The 15,881-nt window shown below is 57.0% G+C and overlaps 3 protein-coding genes across 4 annotated transcripts; all 3 read left to right on the top strand.

Moving 5' to 3' along the window:
* The first annotated feature begins 25 nt into the window (after positions 1-25).
* Positions 26-6,795, top strand: MARS2 (methionyl-tRNA synthetase 2, mitochondrial). The gene is made up of 3 exons (XM_074599650.1): positions 26-253; positions 401-735; positions 5,546-6,795. Exons 1-3 carry the CDS (start codon positions 46-48, stop codon positions 6,755-6,757), a joined length of 1,755 nt encoding a protein of 584 aa, XP_074455751.1. The 5' UTR covers positions 26-45; the 3' UTR covers positions 6,758-6,795.
* A 1,096-nt stretch (positions 6,796-7,891) lies between these two features.
* Positions 7,892-12,291, top strand: RAB33A (RAB33A, member RAS oncogene family). Its single transcript, XM_074601067.1, has 2 exons — positions 7,892-8,229; positions 11,722-12,291. Exons 1-2 carry the CDS (start codon positions 8,011-8,013, stop codon positions 12,175-12,177), a joined length of 675 nt encoding a protein of 224 aa, XP_074457168.1. The 5' UTR covers positions 7,892-8,010; the 3' UTR covers positions 12,178-12,291.
* A 108-nt stretch (positions 12,292-12,399) lies between these two features.
* Positions 12,400-15,721, top strand: RBMX2 (RNA binding motif protein X-linked 2). Of its 2 annotated transcripts, XM_074601065.1 has the most exons (6): positions 12,416-12,452; positions 12,538-12,653; positions 12,768-12,819; positions 12,892-13,021; positions 13,165-13,345; positions 14,857-15,721. In XM_074601065.1, exons 1-6 carry the CDS (start codon positions 12,448-12,450, stop codon positions 15,297-15,299), a joined length of 927 nt encoding a protein of 308 aa, XP_074457166.1. In that variant the 5' UTR covers positions 12,416-12,447; the 3' UTR covers positions 15,300-15,721. The 2 variants fall into 2 exon arrangements, with proteins under 2 accessions (XP_074457167.1, XP_074457166.1); XM_074601066.1 differs by having other exon boundaries at positions 12,400-12,452; positions 12,538-12,819.
* Positions 15,722-15,881: the final 160 nt, after the last annotated feature.

Genomic DNA, 15,881 nt, shown 5'->3' with positions numbered 1-15,881 from the left:
TTCCGGGCGGCCGCTCTGCCCCGCCGTCTCGGTGGTGGCCCTGCCATGTTGCGACCGCCCCGCCGCTTGCCGCGCCCGCTCCGCCGCGCCGCCTCCACCGGGCCCGGCCCGGGCCGCCGCCTCCTGCTCTCCACCCCCATCTTCTACGCTAACGGGCCGCCGCACATCGGGCACCTCTACTCCGCCCTGCTCGCCGACGCGCTGCACCGCCACCGCGGCCTCCGCGGCGCCGGCCCGGGCCGCCTCTCCACAGGTGAGCCTGGGCGGCAGCAACCTCCGGCACCTCCCCGGGGCTCCCCCACCTCCCCCGGGGCTGTCCCTATCCCCCGTGTCCCCAGGCTCGTCCCCAGGCCCCTGCGGCCCCAGGGCTCCCTCCCCACGGCCCTCTCTGCCGTTTCAGGGACCGACGAGCACGGGCTGAAGATCCAGCAGGCCGCGGCCGCGGCGGGGACGTCGCCACCGGAGCTCTGCAAGCGGGTCTCGGGCCTTTTCCGCCAAGCCTTGAGCCAGGCTGCCGTCTCCTTCACAGACTTCATCCGCACCAGCGAGCCCCACCACCAGCGAGCTGTGCGCCATTTCTGGGGGGCCCTCCAGGATGGCGGGGCTCTCTACAAAGGGTGTTACGAGGGCTGGTACTGCACTCCCGAGGAGTGCTTCCTGCCGGAGAGCCAGCTGGCCGAGCGCAGGGACGCCCAGGGACGCCCCTGCAAGGTGTCACTGGAGACCGGCCATCAGGTAATGGCAGCAGCACTGTTCTCTTCAAGGGTGGCCGGTCCTGTGGAAGCACTGCGCACTCGTCTCTTGGTCTGGTCTGGACAAATTTGGGGGTGTTTAGGGCTTCCAGTAGCCTTTTGTAATCCATGTCAGCTGAGATTCACCTGCATTTCATAGAATGTTTCTTTTGTGTTTATAGAAGACCAGACTGGATGGGGCTTTGAGCAGCCTGGTCTAGTGGGAGGTGTCCCTGCCCAGGGCAGGGGGCTTGCAGCTAGATGATCTTTAAGGTCCCTTCCAACCCAAACCGTTCTGTGATTCTAGTGGTGTGTGACTGTGCAAGGGAGAGCTGCCAGAACCCCAGCCAGCAGATGCAGATTTCAGCCATGTGCCATGGGAAGGATGCTGCTGGGTTCCACAGGCTGGTGGCCTGGAAGTAGCATTTTAAAGTGGTGATGAAATAAGGTTGCTGTGCAGAAGGATAAAGGTGTTTATAACTGAGGTGTTCATTGGGTGTCTGGAATTTCAGACCTATTTTGTGAGGCAAGTCAGTTTGGCCTCTGGACGCTTTTAATCAGTCGTGTTACGTGGGTTTGAGCCCTACATAAAACACCGTAACCTCATCTGCCTGTGGTCTAGTCTGATGACTGAATAGCAGTGCTACCAGAAGCGTGGTAGCCAACCAAGAGTCTCTCTGCCTCTGCATTTTCTGTAAGGTGTCGGGAGTTACGTGATCTAATCCAGCCATTGCAGATAATCATGCTTCAGAGCTAAGCAGAGGTTATGCTCTTGTCATATTTCTATGAGGCTGGGGCATGGGAGTGTTGGCTCACACAGAAAGAGGTTTGTTGGCAAATAATATCTCTTGATAAAGCACCTAACGTAGTTGGGGAAAAGATGAAGTTTCCAGGGAAAGAAATCATTCTTTAGATCTAAAATAGAGTCAGCAGGTTTCAAAGCCAAATATACCCTGAGAACAATGACTTGCTTTAGCTGTACATCAAACTGTCCAAGAGAAACGGTAGCGTGCGTGGTGCAGAGGAGATCTTGCAAGGTGGTGGAAAGAGATGGTGGGTGTTTATCTCCAACCAGAAAGAGACAGTTTGCTTGAGGGTTTGGGGAAGGAAAAGGGGGAGTTTACAATATGCCATAAAGCCCATACTTCTGGTGAGTGTCTGATTTTTGGTATCCAGCAGAGCCTGTGGGTGAAAACGTATAGCTCACTTTTGAATGATGTTCTTCAGGTCTTCCTTGAACCCTGAGAGATCAAAGACTGTTCTGTAGGAAATGATCCTCCTTCTTCACTCTATTACTGTGCTTTTGTGTCATTTAATCTGCGGAGAGGCTGGAGAGGAGCCACCAGAGGCTCCCAGTGTGGTCAGGGTACGCAGCACAGGCCTTGAAGAGGTAGAGGGAACTGGGCCGGTTTAGTTTGGCAAACAGGATGCGAAGGGACAAGCTAAGAGCAGCCTACCACCTCCTCACAGGGCAGTTATGAAGAGCACAAAGCCATTTGCTTCTCGGGGTGCCAGGTGCTAGAGCAAGGGGTGATGATGCCACAAGCTGTGCTGTGGGCTCAGGCCTGGCATTAGGATAAGCTCTTTCCCCAGGAGGGTGGTGCAGTCCTGGAGCAGGTCCCCACTGAGGTGGGGGAGCCCTGTCCTTGGGGTGTCCCAGCCTTGGCTGGATAAAGCTCCAGTCGCCCTTGGCTGGTGCCAGCCCTGCTGTGAGCAGGCTGTGGCGCTGGGGAGAGGTGGAGGGCCCGTCCCACCTCCACTGCTCTTGTTTTATGGGTTCGTTCTGGTATGGGGTGTGGATTAGTTTATCCGTAGAGTGAGCAGATGCTCCGTTGCAGGACCAGAACTGTGGCGTTCTCTGTTTGCTGGGAGGGGAGCTGCATTTAAGGCATTCATTGCTCAGGTCCAGCCGAGAGACAGTTGGTGCATGTGGGGCTGCACGGGTTCTCTTTCTGAGGAGGAATTGAGCTGAAGCTGGGGACTGAGTGCTCAGGGAGCACACTGCAAAGCCCTGCGGGGTTGGTAAACAACAAGCTGAACGTGAGCCAGCAGCGTGCCCTGGCAGCAGAGGCAGCCAACAGGATTTTCTCGGGCTATATGAACTGGAGCAACACCTGTTAAAAAGACGTGATTATTCCCCTCTACTCGGCACTCCAAATGACCACATCTGGGTACTGCATCCAGTTTTCCATCCCCCAATACAGGAAACTCAGTTCAGAAACTGGAGGAAGTTCAGCGGGGGGCCACCGAGATGGTTAGGATGCTGGAGCACTTGCCATTTGAGGAGAGGCTGAGGGAGCTGGCTTCTTAAGCCTTACAGAAGACAGGATTTCTGGAGGGCCTAGTGGCAGAAGCTCCCCAGTAGCTACGAGGAGGTCATCAAGAAGATGGAGCCAGGTTCTAATGGTACGTGGCAGGAGGATCAGAGATCGGGAGTAAGTTGAAACAAGAGAGGTTCAGGCTGGATTTACAGAGAAACTTTTTCCCCATGAGGACGGCCAAGCAGCAGAACAGGCCTGGGGAAGTTCTGCTGTCTCCATCCTTAGAGGTTTTCAACATGTACCTGGCTAAAGCCCGAGTAACCTGTTCTAACCCCGTAGGTGACCCTGCTGTGAGCAGGAGGCCGGACTAGAGGCTTTCTGAATTATCCCGTGCTCTCAAGTTTGAAGGTCAGGGGAGACGGCACGCACATTTCTCTGCAGGGCAGATATTCCAGTAGCTGTTTGCAGGCAAGCCTTGAACAGAGACACTGGTTTTGCAGGTTCTTATAATTACTCTGCCCTTAATCAACCTCTCTGTGTGCTCCAGGCCCTAACTTCGCAGTTCTCAGGAGACAGCCTGTTTCTAATCCCTTTTCCTCTTCCCGCTGAACTACTTTCTACACACTTGTCAACTGCCTTTTCTGCAGGTGGCGAGCTGACGGGCAGCTCAGCTCTTGGCACCTGGCAGGGGACGTGAGGTGGGCTCTTCAGAGCCAGACACCAGACGTGGTCAGCGTTTCGGAAGAAATGATTGCAGCTCCTGCTTTGAGATGGCTTTTGCCTCCTAGGTTGTTACCGAAAGGATCACTGGACTGTGTAAAAGGGAATATTGGATGGAGGACATTGTATTGGCTCTGCGTGACAGAGTGACTCCTGAGCCGAGTGTTGAGAGCTGGTACCCAGAAACTGAAAAAGATTATGGAAAATCATAAAGAATTTGTGAGCTCAGGGGGAACCAAAACATTTTTGTGTAACTTTTTAAGATTTGTGTAGGGAAGTATATTTTTTTGGGGGTGACCCTCTAATCAAGTAAGGAAGGATAGCGTTTGCTACTGGCTGCTACTGAAATAAAGTAAATTCAACTACATCACAACGGCATTTTGTACCCCTAGGATTAATTATTCCGTAGGGTATGTACCACTCAGATTAGTTATTCCTTAGGGTGTCTCAGCCTGAGCTGTGCTAGGTTCTCTACTGCTTGTATTGAGAGCGAGGCACTTTCTGGCACAGTCACAAGTTGTTGGGTTCAGTGCTAGAAACGGAAACTCTGCTGCGTGATGTCACAGCCCATACTTTCTTATCTTAGGGCCTCATTTAGCTTTAAAATGTAAGAATTCTTGACCTAGCCATAGATCTCTTGAGCGCCTTTGCACAGCTCACTCATACCGTATCTACTCACAAAGTTTTCATTGTTTTAGCTAAATGTGTCATTTAATGAATTTAAACGTGTGGGAGGAGTGCTGTCAGTAGTCTAACACGATTACAGCTTACAAAGTTGGCAACTAAGATGCTGTCGTGGTTTAACCCCAGCTGGTAACAAGGACCATGCAGCCACTTGCTCACTTCTTCCCCCACTCCCAGTGGGGGAAATAAGGGAAATAAGGAAAACTTGTGGGTTGAGATAAAGACAGTTTAATAGGTAAAGCAAAAGCCCCACAGGCAAAGGAAAACAAGGAATTCATTCCCTGCTTCCCATCAGCACACAGGTGTTCAGCCCTCCCTGGGAAAGCCGGGCTCCATCATGCGTAACGGTGACTTGGGAAGACAAACGCTATCACTTCAAACGTCCCCCTCTTCCTTCTTCCCCAGCTTTATACACTGAGCGTGACATCACATGGCATGGAATATCCCTTGGTCACTTGGGCTCAGCTGTCCCAGCTGCGTCCCCTCCCAGCTCCTTGTGCCCCTCCAGCCTGCTCGCTGGTGGGGTGGTGTGAGGGGCAGAAAAGACCTTGAGAGCTCAGCAGCAACGAAAACCACCCCTGTGCCATCAACACCGCTCCCATCCCAAACGCAAACCCAGCACCGCACCAGCTGCCAGTGAGTCACCTTCATCCCAGCCAAAACCGCGGGATGGGGAAAAAGAGGAAAGTAGCACCTAGGAGAAAAGCAGAGGCACCCACCGGGATTGTTAGTAAGGCAGTAATTAACAAAACGACAAAAAAATGACATTTTGTCTTTTCATGATTTTCTACTATTATTGCATAACTACATTTTTAAGAAAGTGTATTCTCATCTCCATAATTCTTGCCTGATGACACACAAATCTGGCTGGTAGAAAGGTATTTCTTCCCTGGGGGCACAAGCATCTTTGAAACCAGAGTGCTGAGCCGTCGCAAGGGCTGAAGGCCTCACGTGTTGTCCTGGGGAACCCAGGGAGGCGGTGACAGGAGAGGAGGCTCCCACTAGCCACGGAAAGGTGCCAGGGGCTTCACAGGTGGTGGGAAGCACACCCGGATGCAGACAAACTCCACACCAAGAATTCCCTGTGCAAATTGTACAACTGTTTGCAGGGCGTTTGGGCCGTAATTCTTTTCTCTCCTGCCTTCCCAGGTGCACTGGACCAAAGAGGAGAATTACATGTTCAGGCTCTCGGCGTTTCGGGACCCGTTGCGGGACTGGCTCCGGGACAACCCCGGTGCCATTGCCCCTGACCCTTTCTACCAGCGTGTGCTCTGCTGGTTGGAAGAGGACTTGCCAGACTTGTCCGTCTCTCGGGAGAGAAGCCGGCTGCAATGGGGCATCCCTGTCCCCAGTGACCCAACCCAAACCATTTACGTGTGGGTAGATGCCTTGGTGAACTACCTGAGCGTGGTGGGCTACCCCGAGACACATGGCGAGTGGTGGCCTGCTGCGCACCACGTTGTGGGCAAGGACATCCTCAAATTTCATGCAGTCTACTGGCCGGCACTGCTGATGGCAGCGGGACTGCCCCCCCCCGAGAGAATCTTTGTGCACTCCCACTGGACTGTCCGCGGGCAGAAGATGTCCAAAAGCCTGGGCAACGTGATTGACCCCGCTGCTTGCATTGGCCAGTACACGTTAGATGGATTTCGGTACTTCCTGCTAAGGCAGGGTGTACCCGAGCGGGACTGTGACTATTATGACGAGAAGGTGGTTAAACTAGTGAATTCAGAACTGGCCGATGCGCTTGGGGGGCTTCTCAATCGCTCAACAGCCCTCAGCATTAACCCCAGCAACACTTACCCTTGTTTCTCAGAGTCTTGTTTTCCAAAGGTCTCGGATTACAGGGAGGCAAAAGGCCTGGGTAGGGCTTCTGCTGAGGACTATGAGTTGGTGGCGTCTGTGGCTTCTCTGCCTCTGCAGGTGGCTAGTTACTTTGAAGGTTTCCAGATCTACAAGGCTTTAGAATGTATTGCCCTGTGCGTCAGGCAGACCAATGGTTTCTTCCAGAGACACAAGCCTTGGAAACTTGACCGCAGAGACCCTGCAGAGCAGCTCTGGCTTGACACCATCATCCACGTCACGCTGGAGTGCCTGCGTGTCTATGGGACGCTCCTGCAGCCTGTGATCCCGCACACTGCGGACAGGTTGCTCTCCAGGCTGGCTGTTGAGCCAGAAGAGAGAGGTCTCTCCAATTTGACATTTCTGCCACGCTACGATGGGAAACCATGTCCCTTTGAAGGGAGAGAGCTTGGCCCTGACACCGGCGTCTTGTTTCACAGACTAGAGAAGCCAAGACAGCGTCAGCATCAGATAGAAACCAAGAAGCTCCAGTCTCTGACAAACAGCTGCTGTAAATAAAAGCCTCCGGGAACTCCTGGAAAATCTTGTCTCTGTTGAAAGCATGTTCCTCCCATCCCTTGGTGGTGGTAGAAAGTGGGTGAGTGGAGACCCGGCTGAGCAGGGCTGTGCTGTCCTGCCCAGGTGACTGGTGTGGGTTTGTGCCCACCGTGGGACACAGACACCCCTGGGCAGGTTGGTGTGTGAGCGGGGCTGAGGGCTCCGAGAGCTGCTGGGTGACAGCCTTGGAGCAACACCTAAATTGGGTAAGATGGTAACAATGCACTGAAGGCACAGCCTAGGGCTTGAATATTGCTGCTTTTTTTCCCTGATGTATTTTATGGGACATAAAAAGCATCTGAGGTGAATATTTATCCCCTTAAAATAGGGTACTCTTCCTGTGCAGACTTGGGGCTCCACTAGAGACCCCTCTTGCCTGTCTCCTGTCGTCCCTCCTGGCCCCTTTGCCTTGGCTTTTCTGTGTGAGGAGAGGTCGGGTGCTCTGCTCAGGACACTAAATGTGAACGTGGCAGCCAGTTAGTGGGACCCCCCGGAGCACCGCGGCCCGGGGACACAGCAGAGGCGAGGACAGACCATGCTGCCCTCCCAGTGCTGCAGCACGCCGTCCTGGTCCAGCTCACCCCGGGTGTCCCGGTCCCGCCGTGTCACTCCTGTCCCCCGGGCGCTTGTACCTACCGCCCCCGGGCTCACCGAAGCCCCCGTGCCCTCCCGCCGGGAGCGCTGGCTGGTGGGATGGGGACAGGAGGCGACATCCCGGTTCCCGTCACCTCCCGTGCCGGCAGCGCCACGGCAGCTGCGGAGAGGAAGGCCCGAGCCCCAGTTGCTCTCGCGGGGGCGGCCGCGGCGCTGGGGGCAGCGGCCGGGGCCGGTCCCTGGGTCGGTGCCGGTGCCGGTGCTGGTGCTGATGCCGATGCGTGGGGCGGGGCCGGTGCGCGGGGCGGGGCGGGACCGGAGCGTGGGGCCGTGTCGGTGCCGTGCCGGTGCGTGGGGCGGGACCGGAGCGTGGGGCCGTGCCGGTGCCGTGCCGGTGCCGTGCCGGTGCGTGGGGCGGGGTTGTGCCGGTGCCGGTGCGTGGGATCGTGCCAGTGCGTGGGGCGGGGCCGGTGCGTGGGACCGTGCCGGTGCGCGGGGCGGGGCCGGGGCCGGGGCCGGTGCGGTAGCTGGTGCGCGGGGCGGGGTGGTGCCGGTGCCGGTGCCGGGGCGCGGGGCGGCGCCACCCCATGAGCCGGTGAGGCCGGCGGCGGCGGGGCGGGATGGCGGCGGGCGGCGGGCGGCCGCCGGGCCCCGAGTCCTCGCTGGAGCCCTACGTGCAGACCCGCATCTTCAAGATCATCGTGATCGGGGACTCCAACGTGGGCAAGACCTGCCTGACCTTCCGCTTCTGCGGCGGCACCTTCCCCGACAAGACCGAGGCCACCATCGGCGTGGATTTCCGTGAGAAGACGGTGGAGATCGAGGGGGAGCGCATCAAGGTGGGCCACGGCGGCACCGGCACCGGGCTGTCCCCGGGGCTGCGTCTCCGCACCCCAAACACCTCTCGGGTGCTTCTCTGTTTCCAGTTCCCCCGAGAGAGGGGGACAGGGGAAGGTTTCTGGTCCCCCCCATGTTGCAGAGACGCTGTCAGAACCCATCGCTGCTGCCTTGTCACCATCGGTGGGGTTTGTTGAGCCTGCAGCAGTCTGGAGCCATAGCTTGGGGTGCCACGCTGCTGTCCTGCTCTCCCGACACCCAGCGTAACCCAGTCCTCCCGGCGTCAGGGCGGCCTCCGGCTCCAGGAGCTGGACCAAAGGAGAGGCGAAGCTGCAGGGAGCTGGGGGAAGGAGCTGTGGGCAGAAACCAGCGTGGTTTGTGGGGAGCAGATGGTTGTAGGCTGGCAGCGGCTGCGCTGGAAGGCCAGGAGCTCGCAGGAGCGGGTTGTGGTGGGCTTGGCAGCTATGATATTAACGCTGACGGCCGCTGGCAGCGAGGATGGGGAGGGGGCAGTTTCAGCAGAACTAGAACAGGACAAATTTGCTGTGCACAGGCCGGCGTGACACCTGTAAGAAATGCATCGGCCCAAGCCCGCGGAGCTCTGGCTGATGTGCCAGGGCAGATCTGCAGCTCAACAGCCGCTGGTAGGAAACAGCCTGGGGAGCACAGTGTGCAGCTCCCGGCCTGCCTGGGGGATGCATCAGCGCCGACAGCTGTCGGGGTGTAAGGCCAACTGCTGGAAAAAGCAAATATTGCTATTTTTCTGACAGATGGGTGATCAAAAGTTGAGGGACTCATCACAGTGAATTCAGAGCTACTATTGGTGCATAAGAACTTTAGTTGTGCTTTTAAACTGTCCATGAACGTTTAACTCTCTTTCTCTCCTTTAAGAGGAGCGGTTCTCATTTTTCCCCTGCCTTCCCCAGCTCTATCCCACACTATGGAGCTGCGTTGTTGTGAGCTGTAGTGCAGGCTGGCATGAAGCTTGTCTCACTGCCACTGGCTCAAAAACGTTGCCAGGCTTTCCACCTTTGGCTGTTGTTTGTGCTCCAGCAGGCAGGAGTGGGAGGCAGTGCAGCAAATTGGCCTTTTCCCGGGACCACGCATCCAAGAGGGGAGGAGAGAGGCGGGAGAGGTGCCCTCCCTTTCCTGCTCTGCCCAGATGGAGCAGCCCAGGAGAGACCGGCAGGGAAACAAATGAGCAGCAGCTCTTCTTCGCCAGCATTTTTCCACTCTGAAAGACTCTGGGGCAGGCACTCTCTCGGTGGTGTACAGGGCGATTTGGATTAACCCCAGACACTTGTTCGGAAATTGCCAGTTCCAGGCCTCAAGACATTACCTATGAGGGCCAGCAGAACTCATAGTGTCAACAGACTAACAGCAAAGTGTGGGTTGGGAGGGATCTCTGGAGGTGCTGATCCCCTGCTGAAGCAGGGCAACCCCAAGCCGGTTGCCCAGGACCATGTCCAGCTGGCTTTTGGATATCTCCAAGGATGGAGGCTCCACAACCTCCCTGGGCAACCTCTGCCAGTGCTTGGTCACCCTCATGGTGAAAGGCATTTCCTGACATTCAGAGGGAACCTCCTGTGTTTCAGCCTGTGCCCATGGCCTCTGGTCCTGGCACTGGGCGGCACTGAGAAGAGCCAGGCTCTGTCCTCTTTGCAGTCTCCCCTCAGGTATCTGTACACACTGGGTAGCCACCCCCTGAGCCTTCTCTTCTCCAGGAGAAACAGTCCCAGCTCTTTCGGTGTTTCCTTGTAGGAGAGACGCTCCAGTCCCTTCATCACCTTCACTGGACTCTCTCCAGTCCGTGCCTCTCCTGTACTGGGTAGCCCAGAACTCTACACAGCACGCCAGGTGTGGCCTCGCCAGCGCTGAAGGAAGGGGACGGATCACCTCCTTCAGCCTGGTGACAATACTTAGCTTAATGCAGCCCAGGACACCATTCACTGCCTTTGCTACAAGGGCACGCTGCTGGCCCATGTTCAACCTGGTGTCCACCAGGACCTCCAGGTCCTTTTCTGCAAAGCTGCTTTCCAGCAGGATGGTCCCCAGCGTGTACTGGTGCCTGGAGGTGTTCCTTCCCAGGGCCAGGACGTGGTGCTTCTCTTCAATGAACTTCACAAGGTTCCTGTCAGTGAAGTTCTCCAGCCTGTTGAAGTTCCTTTGGATGGCAGCACAACCATCTCGCACCCTCGCCACACTCCTCCCAGTTTGGTGTCACCTGCACACTTGCTGAGGGTGCAATCTGCCCCACCATCCAGATCATTAATGAAGATGTTGAATGGGACTGGGCCCTGGGGTACACTGCTAGTTACCAGTGTTCAACTAGGCTTAGTGTCACTGATCACCACCTTCTAGGCCCCGACGTTCAGCCAGTTCCCAGTCCACCTCACTGTCTGCTCATCCAGACCAGGAGCTTCTTGTCTCCGTTGTCACTTGGGTCAGGAAGTCGTAATCAAAGGTCTCCAGGAACTTCCTGGATTGCTTGTGCCCTGCTGCGTTGTCCTTCCAGCAGCTCTCGGGATGGCTGAAGTCCTCCACGAGGACCAGGGCCTGCAAACGTGAGGCTGTTCCTATCTGTCTGCAAAGTGCCTCATCCACGTGTTCTTCCTGTCCAGCGGCCTACAGCAGACACCCCCTACAATGGGTGTCTGCCAGTCAGACCATGCCGGTCTGCTCTTCAGTCCTCACTCACAAGCTCTTGGTTGGCTCCTCGCCCATCTCCAGAGCTCTGTGCCCTCCCACTGCTCTCCCACACAAAGGGTGGCCCCCCCCCCCCATCTTCTCTTTGCCCTGACTCCTCTGTACCTACCACTGTGTAATTGTCGGGGTTCTCTTTTATGGCATAGGATTAGGTGGACAAATGTCGCGAACCGGTGCAAGAATGTTTGTGAAATGAGAAGTGCTTTGTGCGGTTCGTTTCTGTGCGATGGCGGCTCCATCAGGAAGCGGATGAGAAGCAGGGAGCAGCCCAGCAGCAGAGAGCTGCAGGAGGGCTGCCTGGCAAGGGCTTACGAAGTCAGGTAAGGCATCAGGCAGGGACTTGTATTGCTGAAAAGTGTGCTGCCCGTTCTCTTGAATATATAGGATCAGCTGCAGTGGCTGAGAAATGGGGTACGCTGTGCAGAGCCTCGGGCTTGCCTGTGAATATCGAAAGTGAATGGAAGTGCTGACATGGTCTCTCTTACTAGCTGAGCTGGGCTCGCGTGGTTGAATTACACAGGCGTGTGCTGGCCTAGACAGCCTTGGGCACCGTCAGCATGGGCCCAAAAGCTTGTGTGACTCCTCCATTGATCCTGGTTCACCTAATAAGAGATTCCCCCTCCCTGCCTCGGGGCTGCAGCACCGCTGTCAAGAGAGACCAGCAGCAAGCCCTCCGGCATCTCCCTGCAGGGAGTCAGCAAGCCGGCCGGCTCCCCGGACAGCAGGCCCTGCCCGGCGGGACGCTCCGCGCTCCTGCAGCCTTCTTTGTCGTCTGCTTTGCTTCCTAGGTGCAAGTGTGGGACACGGCTGGCCAGGAGAGGTTTCGGAAGAGCATGGTAGAGCATTACTACCGCAACGTGCATGCCGTCGTCTTCGTATACGACGTCACGAAGATGACCTCCTTCACCAACCTCAAGATGTGGATCGAGGAGTGCAACGGGCACGCCGTGCCCCCCCTTGTCCCCAGGGTGCTCGTTGGGAACAAGTGTGACTTGAAAGACCTGATCCAAGTGCCATCCAGCATGGCCCTGAAGTTCGCTGACGCTCACAACATGCTTTTGTTTGAGACCTCGGCCAAGGACCCTAAGGAGAGCCAGAACGTGGACGCCATTTTCATGTGCCTGGCCTGCCGGCTGAAGGCCCAGCGGTCGCTGCTCTGCCGGGACCTGGAGGGGCGGCCGGCCCAGGCCCGCAGGCTGGACCCAGCGCACGACGCCGACGGTAAAAACTCCTGCCCGTGCTGAGCAGGGAGCCCCGGCGGCCCCCGGCTCCCGCCGCCCTCTGTCACGGTCCCCCCAATAAAGTCTCTGCGGCTCCAGTCAGCTCTGGGTGGTGCTTTGCGCGGATCGGAGCGGGTCGGCCGCGCTCGGGTCGGCTCGGGTCAGTTCGGTCGCGCTCGGCGCGGGTCGGCCGCGCTCGGCTTCGTTCGGCTACGCTCGGGCCGGCTCGGCTACACTCGGCTCAGCTCGGGCGGAGGGTTGAGCGCATGCGCAGTGCGCGCCGCCGCCGCCGCCATGAAGTAGGTCTGAGGGGCGCGGGGGGAGGGAAGGCCCGGCCTGGGCCGGTCCGGCCGGTCTCGGTGCTGACGGTGTCCTCGCCTTCAGCCCCCTGACGAAGGTGAAGCTGATCAACGAGCTGAACGCGCGGGAGGCGGAGCTGGGCGTGCAGGAGGCGGTCTCGTGGCACGCGGAGTACAAGGACAGCGCCTGGATCTTCGTCGGTATGGGCCGGGCCGGGCCGGGAGCGGGGTGGTGGGGCCGGTTCGGGTCCGAGCCTGGGAGCGGTGCCGGTGCCCGTGCCCGTGCCCTCTTGCCTCCTCTCCCTCTCCCCGCAGGTGGGCTGCCCTACGAGCTGACGGAGGGGGATGTCATCTGCGTGTTCTCACAGTAAGTGTCGCAGCACCTGTGCCCCCCCCGGCCCGCCATGCCCCTGCCGCGGGTGCTAAGAGTGTGTTGCAGGTATGGGGAGGTCGTCAACATTAACCTGGTGCGGGACAAGAAGACTGGAAAGTCCAAAGGTTTTTGCTTTCTGTGCTATGAGGACCAGAGGAGCACCATTCTCGCTGTTGACAACTTCAATGGTATCAAGGTGAGTGAAGCAGCCTGGGACGTGGGCTGGCCTGCCTGCCACGGCCCCCGGGGTGCTGCTGCACGTCAAACGGGAGCCCTGGCAGCACAAGTTGCATGGGGAACTGGTCTGTGCCTTTCCCAACAGCATGAATCCTCTCGTAGATCAAAGGAAGAACGATTCGAGTGGACCATGTGGCCAACTATCGGCCCCCCAAAGACTCTGATGACTTAGATGATGTCACCAAAGCCCTCCATGCAAAGGGTTGTGGAGTTAAAACGCCACCTCATACGTCATCCGATTCCCTGTCGGAAGATGATGATGTGCCCGTAAAAAAGCAGAAAGGTGAGGTGTGTTCCTGCCAGTCTTCAGCCTAGGTGGGAGCGTCTGCATGGAGCCCTCGGCCTCGCAAGGTCCCTGTGCTCAGGGGAACACCAAAGACGGGTGTGCTTTTCAAAAGAGCCACAGCCCTAATGTCTGGGCTTTACTCTGTGGTCTCCTGAGGGGTATCTGAGTGCCTGTCTTTACCCCTTCCCTGTGAATATCCTCCCGCAGCCTCTGAAGAGTTGTATCTCACAGACAATAATAGCACTTTTCCTGGAACAAACCTGCCAGGCTGCAGCGTTACTGCAGGGGACAGCAGCGCTGGGGAGGATGGGGAGAATGAAGGTTTAGGGAAAGCACCACTTAATCTTAAAATCTGGATGCTGCTACTGTAGGACTAAAGTGCTGTAGACGTACGGAATGACCATTATGTGGCCTGCACAAGATAACTGAATTGAGTACAACATAAAACCGGCAGATCTGTATGATATTCTGTGGCTGGAAACTGAAGCCAAAGAAAGTAGGGGGGGTCGGACTAGGTGACCTTTAAAGGTCCCTTCCAACCCCAACTCTTCTATGATTCTGTGAAAGTAGACCTAAAAGTGCATCCGATTGTCTGAATACCTCTTGTTCTCGTGGATGCAGCAGGATTTGTTGCTCTACAACTTTCAGAAGCAAACAGAAAGATGTAGAATATATCCAAGTCAAACGTGCCTCATAAAGGAGCAGCCTGTGCAGCTATACTGATAGATTTTTAAGAAGCCATTAGGGTTTTTTTCCATCTGTACAGCAGAGATCTTGAAAAGCTATCCCTGTCAGAGCCAGAGAAGTGCTAGAAGCACTTGTGTCTTGCAGTAGGAGATCTTGTAGCTACAGCTGAACCCTTGTGCTGTTGGGATTTGTTGGTACTGCACCCTGGCATTGAGAGAGGAGCTCAGCGCTCTGCTGCGTGGAGGAGGACACAGGGTGGATGGGGCCTTAGCGTGGGGCGGGGAGGCGTGTTGGTCAGGCTGGAGCCCTAGTTCGAGAGAAGGGTTGGAGGAGAGAAAACAGGCAGCAAAACTAAGGGTGGGGACAAGATGCCGCTCCAGAGCGCTGAGGAGGTGCACAAAAGTGAGAGAGGCAAAGGAGAGTGAAGCGGGAAACAAATCCTTGTGTCTGGAGAAGAGTTCCCACTCAATGGATCAGGGTGTTGTTATTGCATGGATGTTACTGAGGAAAGATTATGAAAGGAGGGTGCTACAATATTCCAAGCTGTGTTGACTTCAGCTGAGGGCAGCTTTCCTGGGAAGAACGCAATGTGGTGAGTGTTAAAGAAGGAAGTAGGATGGCTCAAGCTGGAGGAGAAAAGTGTCGGGGCTGGAAGTAGAATAGGATCTCTCTCTTGGGGGGGGGAAACAGGCTGTGAAGCCTGTGGGAGAACTTAAAATGGGAGGGGAGTGGAAAAGGTGCTGTGGTGCTGGGGAGAGCTTGGGGAGCTGAGGTGATGTTTGCAGGACTGTCCACCCCGAAAGATGAACCTTGTATTTCAGATAAGGAGAAAAGCAGGCAGGAGCGGCAGAAGCAGAGCTCGCAGGCTGTGAAGAGGGCGGTGTCCACAGAGGAGGCGCACCCCAGAATCAAGATTAAGAAGGAGAAGGAGGACCCCGCCTACGAGCGCTACGCCAGCGGGAGCCAGCAGCCCTGGAAGAGCTCCGAGAGGAAGCCTGTGAGCAGGATGCAGCGAGAAGAGGACGAGCGGAGGATGCAGCGAGAAGAGGACGAGCGGAGGCACCAGAGGCCTTTGGAGAGAAGAGGGGAAAAGAGCTGCCAGGACCAGAGGGGACAAAGCGGTTTGTGGGATGAGAGGGAGAAGAGAGAGCAGGCTGGCAGGAAAGGCGACGGGCACAGCAGCCGGCGAGAAGAGCATCCCGAGGGAGGCAGATCCCGGGAGCGCTGGGAACGGGGCTCCGGGAGAAGCTCCAACCGCTGCTGAGCCCGGGGGCCGAGAGAGACCTGCCCAAAAACCTGCTCAGAGCCTCTCTGCGCCTCTCAGAGGGCACCGTGGTCACACCGCTCGCCTCCAGCACCTTCCATGGTTTCTCGTTCTGTTCTTGGAAGGGGGAGCGGTGCTGCGGACTGGGATGTGAGTCCTGTTCCCTCCCTCAGCCCTTCCTGCAGGCTCCAGGCGTGCCGGGCTGTGCTGCGGCAGGAGGATGAGTCGCTGGGAGGACGCTCTCCTTCCCCAAAACGGCCCAATCCCCCCACTTTTGCTCCCATTCTCCTCCACCGGGCGAGGAGAGACCCGCGGGCATCTCGCCTTGGGCCCAGCGCTCCTGCGGTGGATCCCCGCGTCTGCGGCGGGGCCGGTTTTTGTTTTAAATACCTCTTAATAAAAAAATCAACCTGTTTGTAGCAGAGGGTAGTAGCGTTTGCATCTGCCGAGAGGCGTGCGGCGGGGATGGTTTTTTAGGCCGGTTGCTGTGAGAAATAATAAACTCCTGGTGGGAAGTGTGGGGGTTGGGTAGTTGGGAAAGGGGGATTTTTAACCCCCTGAGCAGCTGGGACCGGGCCCCGA

Source organism: Larus michahellis, chromosome 9 (assembly GCF_964199755.1).
Source record: "Larus michahellis chromosome 9, bLarMic1.1, whole genome shotgun sequence".
Classification (NCBI taxonomy): Eukaryota; Metazoa; Chordata; class Aves; order Charadriiformes; family Laridae; genus Larus; species Larus michahellis.
The sequence above is the reverse complement of the archived record's forward strand: the minus strand, read 5'-3'. Positions and strand labels throughout refer to the sequence as shown.